This window comes from Salvia splendens, chromosome 3 (genome assembly GCF_004379255.2).
Source record: "Salvia splendens isolate huo1 chromosome 3, SspV2, whole genome shotgun sequence".
NCBI classification, from domain to species: domain Eukaryota; kingdom Viridiplantae; phylum Streptophyta; class Magnoliopsida; order Lamiales; family Lamiaceae; genus Salvia; species Salvia splendens.
Window position 1 is genome coordinate 35,399,196 of NC_056034.1, and position 8,282 is coordinate 35,407,477.

General features: G+C 36.7%; 2 protein-coding genes across 3 annotated transcripts; one reads left to right on the top strand and one right to left on the bottom strand.

The window, feature by feature from the left end:
• The first annotated feature begins 1,904 nt into the window (after positions 1–1,904).
• LOC121795802 (Werner Syndrome-like exonuclease) lies at positions 1,905–2,642 on the top strand. The gene has a single exon (XM_042194417.1). It carries the CDS (start codon positions 1,961–1,963, stop codon positions 2,582–2,584), a length of 624 nt encoding a protein of 207 aa, XP_042050351.1. The 5' UTR covers positions 1,905–1,960; the 3' UTR covers positions 2,585–2,642.
• A 62-nt stretch (positions 2,643–2,704) lies between these two features.
• On the bottom strand, positions 2,705–7,383 carry LOC121795801 (mediator of RNA polymerase II transcription subunit 15a-like). Of its 2 annotated transcripts, XM_042194415.1 has the most exons (12): positions 7,172–7,383; positions 6,387–6,418; positions 6,108–6,196; positions 5,819–6,029; positions 5,347–5,402; positions 5,192–5,266; positions 3,863–5,083; positions 3,668–3,764; positions 3,495–3,589; positions 3,227–3,415; positions 3,067–3,155; positions 2,705–2,978 (listed from the first exon to the last, which is right to left on the bottom strand). In XM_042194415.1, the coding sequence occupies exons 1-12, from the start codon at positions 7,249–7,251 to the stop codon at positions 2,765–2,767; spliced, it is 2,448 nt and encodes an 815-aa protein (XP_042050349.1). In that variant the 5' UTR covers positions 7,252–7,383; the 3' UTR covers positions 2,705–2,764. The 2 variants fall into 2 exon arrangements, with proteins under 2 accessions (XP_042050349.1, XP_042050348.1); XM_042194414.1 differs by having other exon boundaries at positions 3,495–3,764.
• Positions 7,384–8,282: the final 899 nt, after the last annotated feature.

Below are 8,282 nucleotides of genomic sequence, written 5' to 3' on the forward strand. Positions count from 1 at the left end.
CTCCACTTCATCGACACGCCAGACCAAGCCTGCAACTTCAAGTATCAAAGTAAGTAAACAAATTAAATCATCCTAACAACACCACATGCACATTCAAGGAAATTTTACTCATGTAAGCTAACCTTATATCCTTTGCCTAAAACTAAACCTTAATCCCATCATTCATATATATGACCAAAAATCAAAATTTACTTGCAAAATCCAGGGAATCTGGACCAGTGATCTTGCCACCTGGAAGGAATGTAGTCACCTAGCTTCTTTTGTCAACAAGTATATCAAATGCAAGAAACTATGAATGTAGTAGTAATGTTGGTGTTCATAATCTTAATATATATATATATAGAGGTGTGATCAAATACAAACTCTCTAAAATACAAACTATACAAACTATGTCACCGGAGTGTACAAATTCTGTCACCGGAGTGTACAAATTATGTCAACGGACTGTACAAATTCTGTCACCGGGGGTCGATGTCAACGGAATGTACAAATTATGTCACCGAGGGATGTACGGAGTGTACAAATTCTGTCGACGGGGGTGTCCAAATTCTGATTTTTCGATGTAAAAAAGTTGACATTAGAAAAATCTCTTATATTAACCGTTGATTAATTGTATTAAGTGAGTAAGATTAAAGTTTGTATAGTTTGTATTTTAGAGAGTTTGTATTTTATCACACCCCTATATAGATATAGAGTCTCATTATTCACAAATCCACTCTTAAAGACCGAACCACCGAACCATACCAAATTAGGGTTTTTTGATCTAGTTTTTTATGGATGAGAGGCACAAATTTATAATTTATTTTCACCTTCATCACGAGCCTATTTTAATTCATCCGAAGGTAAATAAGTCATACAAACATGTTACAAAGATTTAAATTCATTCCAGTAGGTTTTTACTTCATTCCAGTAGGATTATTACTTCATTTCAGTACGTAAATGCGGTTTCGCCGTCGCGTGTCGTTCTTTCTCTCTACAATATCTATCAAACTTATCCTGAGAGTCTCCACCAAGAGTTCGTTACTATATTTATTTTATTAATGTTATGATTTTCCACCTAATATCTGTATGAAAAATACAAAAATAATATTACCTTCAACCCACAATAAGAGTCACAATTTGTCATTTTAAGTGGTTTCCAATCCCCTCACATTTTACTTTTACCATAAATGATAAGTAGACTCCACATTCTACCAACTTATTTCACTCACATTTTAGTAACTTCAATAACATTTTTTTAACGTAGTATATAAATTAAAACGAATAATTTAACATGCGTCAAACGAGAGTGATGCTCACATGAGATATGTAGCATATCATTTCTCTTTTCATATGGGTATAATATATCATTGGCTTTACTTAGTATTGCAATCAAAATTTATGGTATATTTATTGAAAATAGTACTCTCCGTTCCATAAAAATAAACACATTTTGAATTATACTAATTTTAATATATACTCTCGCCGTTCTAGCAAAAATGACACACTTTTCTTTTGAATTTTTTTCTAATAAAATGACACATTTATATCTTTTGTAACTTTCTCTTTCTAATTGATACACACAACCATTTTTTCTCACTCTAATTCAAATATTCAATTCTCATTCTCTTTTCATTCAATACTTACATCCACTTTTTCCCTCTTCAATTAAACACATTAACCAATAATTCCTAAAATATTATACCGACTAAGAAAATGTTATATCTGCACAAAAATGGAAATAATTTCTATTTTTATAGAATGAATTAGGTATCAAATGAAAGTTAAGATAAATTTATATTTTCATATTATTTTGTATAATTTCGTGACTAATACCCCGTATGTATTCCATGTTAATTGGAGAAACACACAAATTTTGATCACACAAACATATTTGCAAATCATAATTTCTATTATTAATTCTGGAGTAAATTTATCACTAACGAAGCGCCGAAATTGTTCCTACCATAAATCAATTCAGATGGCCATCCACTGCCACTGCGAGCAGCCCTCCGCCTCTTATAATGTCGCCTTCTCCGGCGACGTCGTTTATACCACCGTCACGCGCGACCCCGCCGCCGTCTCCCAGTGGATCCGCGACGTGACCTCCCTATACGGCCATCGTCTCACCGTAGGCCTCGACATCGAGTGGCGCCCAAACCACAATCGCGGCGAACAGAACCCCGCCGCCACACTTCAGCTTTGCGTCGGCCGCTGCTGCCTGATCTACCAGCTCATCCACTCGCCCTACTTTCCCGTCCACCTCATTCAATTTCTCTCCTACTCCGACCACAATTTCGCCGGAATTGGAGTGAAATCCGATGTCAGAAAACTCGAGCGGGATCACAGAATTGGATACGGTGCGAAGACGGTTGATTTGGGGAAATTGGCGGCGGAGGTATATAAAATGAAGGAGCTGAAGAACGCCGGATTGAAGAATATGGCGCGATTTGTGCTTGGGAAAGAGATGGAGAAGCCGAAATCAGTGACGAGAAGCCGATGGGATGACCGGCGGCTCACGGCGGATCAAGTCCACTATGCTTGCATTGATGCTTATGTAAGTTTCGAAATTGGTAGGGTTTTGACTGCTGCTCTTGTTAGGTGATGATTTCAATTCAAGCCTTGTGATTTGAATTTTATAATAATGCAAAATCTAAAAATAATTTTGGAGCCAAATTTAAAATGTGATTGAGATATGGTTAATGGAAATGAGACAATTATTCAAGGATGGGCAAATTGAGACGATTAATGACGGAAAACTGAAGTTATTTACAAAGCAGCATAGCTAGACAGCAACGGCACAGCTTTCCCACTTGCCGTAGGTCGAACTGAAGCTACCTCCTCCGGCATGGTCCGCGAGCTCGTGAAATACTTCCCGAGCACATACGTGCCAGGCTTCAGCCACGTCTTTAACCGACATGGGCTGAGGGAGATTTCTGAGGGATAAAATCAGATTCGACTTTGCCTTCGTCCACATATATCTGCCTTCTTCACCATCACTGCAAACCAAAATCAACAGGCATCAATTTATCGATCTTATCTTATCTCCTATCTTCCAACTTTTCATAGATTAGATTAGTATCTCACCAGGAGCCAGAAGGATCCTTCTCCAGTACAGAAGGAGACGAATTCGGATAATCGGCAGAAACAAGCAAATCAAGAAGCAGGGTAGGAAACTGTCAAATGGAATAAGAAAATCAGCACCCAGTAGTTTGGGTCAAGAGTTTGAGAAATTTTAAAGCATTACCATAAATTTTGAGGTATTCGGGATCTTCATGTTCCCCGAGAATCCAACCGGTATATACGAGCATCTGATGAGTGTACCTTCATCTGATCCTAGCCTAGGAAAACCCTCCGGAATCATCACATCCACCACCACCTCAATAAGCTTCTTGTTAATCTCTTTGATCTCTTCCAGTAACTGATAGTTAGTCGTCTGTCACAATCATCGAAAATATTGATGTGAAAGGGCACTTTGTTATGTTATACATACAGCAGTATAGGTTATTAGTTACCTCGGTTTTCAGTCTCTTTATACTACCCGTTGCATAGAGCTCCGTGTCCGTTCTAAAATCATGCGAAGCCAGGGCGTCCAGTTCACGCTTCATCCCTGACTTCATGTCACCTTTGTCACAACAGCTGACTATGTCATCAGCCAAGTCGTAGAAAATTGTTTTTTTAGCTTTACCTCGGGCAAAGTTTCCTGCCACCCTATCAGTTAAAGTGGTGACGGCATTGATATCCCTTATAGTAGCATTCAGCGCTTTGGATGACACTGACTTCACCTTCAATGTATAAGCGACGCAAGTTTTAGTAATGTGATTTGATAGTGATCAAACATACTTATACTATATTATACGAATTTAAGACATATTGAACTCACCACTTCAATCAAGCTCTTCAGCGGATCTCCTTTAGCCTTTAATGGCTGCTTGGCACCAGAAGAAAGAGATTCCCTATCCAAGCAAGACTTCGTTGATCTTTGTGTGTCCGTCACAAGTTGGTTACGGTTTGTGTCTTGCAAAGGGGGCTGAGATGCTGTGACAGGATTCTTGGCTAATTTGCTACTTTCTTCTAGCAATGGACTCATCACACAATCTGCCGGCACAGAAGACGGAGTCAAGGGGGTCATCGGAGTCAAGGGAGATGGAAGAGCAGATGGAGAGGCAGAAGATAATGACGGTGTTGCTGATTTGGAAAACTTTGAAGATAATTCCTTAATCTCAAACTGTGGGGAAGATTGTTGTGAATTTTGGGGAGACATTGCATACGGAGAGGAACTTGGTGGCAGTACAGAAGACCATTTTTGGTTGAATCCTACAAAACGTCTCAATTTTGTATCCTCGATTCTTTTTTGTAGCATCTGTGGCTTATTTTTCTCATTTATCAACTGCTGCAGAGGCTGCTTCATTTTCTGCCTCTTCATAGCTTGATCTTGTTGGTTATTCTGCAGAGGAGGCATCGTGAGAGGCACCTGAGCCATAGGACTCACGGAGTAGTCCAATGAGTTAAACATATTCCTTGTTGAGGTGACAGGCTGATGCTGTGAAGCACCCAAATTATTGTATTGAGAAACTCCACTCGATGGATGGAGCAGCATTCTAAGAGCCCTCGCATCGAATGCTGCTTGAGAGGCTCCTTTCCTTGCAGTTGGAGCCACGCTTCCCTGTGGGGCCCATGGCTGCATAGGTCTAATGAGATTATACTGATAGGAGTTCACGTTCGATGAAGCATCTACCTTGTGTACTCCTGCTGATGAGCCTACGTTTAATGAACTCAACGAGCTTTGTGGCAAGCATGGAGTCCCTCCTGGCCTTATCAGAGACTGGTGTAAACTATTGAAATGAAGTGGGTTTTCTCTTTGCTGAATCTGAGGTGCTTCCATATGATTACCAGATGCCTCGACATGATGAGTCTGCTTCGAGTACAAAGGATTCCTCGGTTGAAGCTGAGAAACGTATCTCATTACCTCATTCAGCATCTGAGTTATTCTTTCCCTTTTCATGTGTAAAAGATCTGATTTAGAAATGTTGAGAAGTCTGATTTTCCTTTCAATAAGACATCTGTTCTTTTCCCATTTGTTTACCATCTCAGCATCGGTTGCCTAACAAAGAAGTCATTTGAGGCAAAATCAGTAAACATTCTCGAATGAAAAAAATGTAAAGTTAGCATTGACATTTTACCACAAGCTGGCGGTTTATAAAGTGGATACCTGACGTTTCAGTTCTTGCATTTTGTGGTGTAACATGAGAAATTGAGATAGATACATGTCCTTAAGCTGCATAATCTGTGGAAGATTTCAAAGCAGTTACTGATGACACAGAATTCAACAAAGTCGAAGTAAGTTTATATGTGTGATGAAATTACCTTCTGATATGCAGAATTAAACCATTCCATGTCGACTTGAGAAGTTGATTCTGATGCTGAATAAGGAGACACCTTAATCTCATTAGATAGAAACATTCAAATGATGCAGAAATGCACCTTGTACCTTAAATCAATGAAACAAACCATGCTAGAGCCTTTTTATATTACGGAGTTTTTTTTTGGAAGAATGCTAGAGAAGTATATCGAACTGAAAGAAAACACCCGAAAAACAGGAAAGTTAATGAAATTGCAATAGCAGTTAGAAAAAAAGGTAAAGACCAAGAAAGCATCCCCATTAGTATAACATAAGTCATTGTTTCTAGAAAAGATAGTTTCACATTAAATTTATTCACTGTTAGTAAAGTAGTATTACTTATCTTTTGGTTCATCTCCATTGTCGCGTTCTGTCATGAATCACAACCTATATTATATACACAATCAACCATGTCCTTACGACAAGATTCAGACATACCATGCAAAGCACCAAGAGGTGTCTGATTTTGCGGCTTAAGTTGATCTGCCATTGGCATTGTTAGATTTTGAGACAAGTAAAGAGAAGGCATCTGCAATCTGGAATGTGCACGTTCAAGAACCATGCCACTTTTTGGTTCCAAGAACTTGTGCAATGGCTCCTGCTCACTTTTTTCCATCAGGTGAGTTGAATTGAATCCAGCTGATGTATGCTGAAGTAGAACAGCTGTAAATACATAGTAAAATACCTTTGAACAAAATAGAGAGCTACGTTGTACAAAAAAAGAGACCTGCATTAGCTGATGTTGTTGATTCAGATTTCTCGGATAAGCTTGAGAATCCACAGATAATTGAGAAGTACTTGGTCTCTCAGCTTTGACTGATGCAGCAGAAATCTGTTAGTGGTTTCGAATTGAAGCTTGGAAAGAGAAGTGAACTAAAAATCAAACTGGATTGGAGACTTGGTGTTAGCTATCAATTAATAACCAATCTCTTCAAGCAAGAAAGGTGATATGACAAACAACAATGCAATAAATGATTATGAAATTTTCATGTATTTTCGATGTTACCTGATGTGTGCTCCTGTTGCTGCCACATGCTGCTGGTAATGGCAAAACGAAAACAAAATTAAAACACAGTCAACCTTTATAAAATATGTCTAACTGAATCATCAAACGCAATCTCTCTCGTCCTCTCCCAGATAGAACCATTAATGGTTTCGTGTCTTCACCGACATAAATTCTGAACCCGGATTCCTTCATTACACATTACATGAGGAGTTCACTAAATTAGTCATCAAGATTAGTCCAACTTTATTAAAAGCTATTACTAAAAGAATGATAGCTTCATTTGGAAAAACAACCAACTCAGAACCATAGCAGACCTTAAAAAAATATTACTGTACAACTTCTGCCAAATTAATCGGAGGCTTTAAGGGGAACTCTTGTGAAATTCAAACAACTTTTAATTCAACATGCAAACGATAACTCAAAATTCATACTTAATCACAGACTACCGCGTCTTGTAATCACTAGTTACGACTCGATCGACAGAGAGAAAAACATGAGACATTTGGTGTGATTAACAATCGTGAAACGAGGCAAATAAATAGAATTGCATATAGATTTAAGATTAAAAAACCCTAAAAAGGAAAAAGGAAAAAAATAAAGAATCATCAACGGAGACGTAATTGCAACTCAGACGAGCGCGATTTAATTGTAAAATCATGATCGTTGACACAATTTCTTGATTAGATAAGAAATCAACATGTATTAATTCTAAAGAAATATACAGAAAAAAGAGGTAATTATGCATGCAAAAGGAAACCCTCTTTTTTCAATCAAACAGAGCTCACCCAATTTCAGGTGCGGCATCGGGCAAGAGCTCTTTCACCCATTCATCAAATCCATCTGATTTTGGTATAATTTCATCCATCGTTTCAAACTAATTCCAATCCAAACAAACAAAAATTTGCGTCCAAGGCTAAAAAATAATGATTATTCGAGGTTTTTTGTACAGAAAATCGAAGATCATAATGTAAGCGGCAAGAACAAGATAAATGCGAAATCAAAAGATGAAATAACGGATGCGTTACATCAATCAGGACGCGTTTTAAATCCTACTATAATCCAATTTATTACGGAATTGACGTTAAATAAGGTGAAATTAAGGCAATGTTATTTATACTGGGCTTTGTAGTTAACTAAATATGGTGAAATTAAGGCAATGTTATTCATACTGGGTTTAGTTAGTAGTTAACTAATATACTAATTTGTAAGGTAATTTGTAAGGTAATTAAGAGTATTGAAATTATCACCTAATTTTAAATTTGCAATCACAAGGAGAATTAACTTGTTGAACTCATTTTTACTTTTTTCTGTTGAACAAATTGAAGTAGTACTAGACTACTAGCATTGAAAGTCTTTGAAAATCATTGAAAATTTTAAATTATACCTTAGAGGTAAAAATCTCCATACAAGCACATTTAACATATATTTTCTCGAACAACTACTGATTATTAAAATTTAGAACTACAAGAATACATTATTTGTTATAAAAAGAAATTATGTGAATATGTAGTATTTGTTTTGGAATACCATGATTAAATAAAATGTATTTATGTTAAAAAATATATCTACGCACAATTATATTACATATGCGTTAAATATGTAGTAAATTAAGCTCGATATACTAAAGTCGAATTATGAATTAGTTAAACATTAAATTTGACAATATTAGATCTTCAGTATTGAATTACATCCCATATACTACATATATGTACTCACCGGCCCCTCTTATATTCTTTTAACATTATAATCCAAAACTAAGTCTAAATCCAATATCCTTTAGATTTTAAAATGAATGAATAAGATTAAATCTCACGAATTTCAATAAGTAGTAGATAAAATATCAATAAAGGGGCAAGATCGTAATTCTGTTACCATAACATAATTTTTATGGTTTAA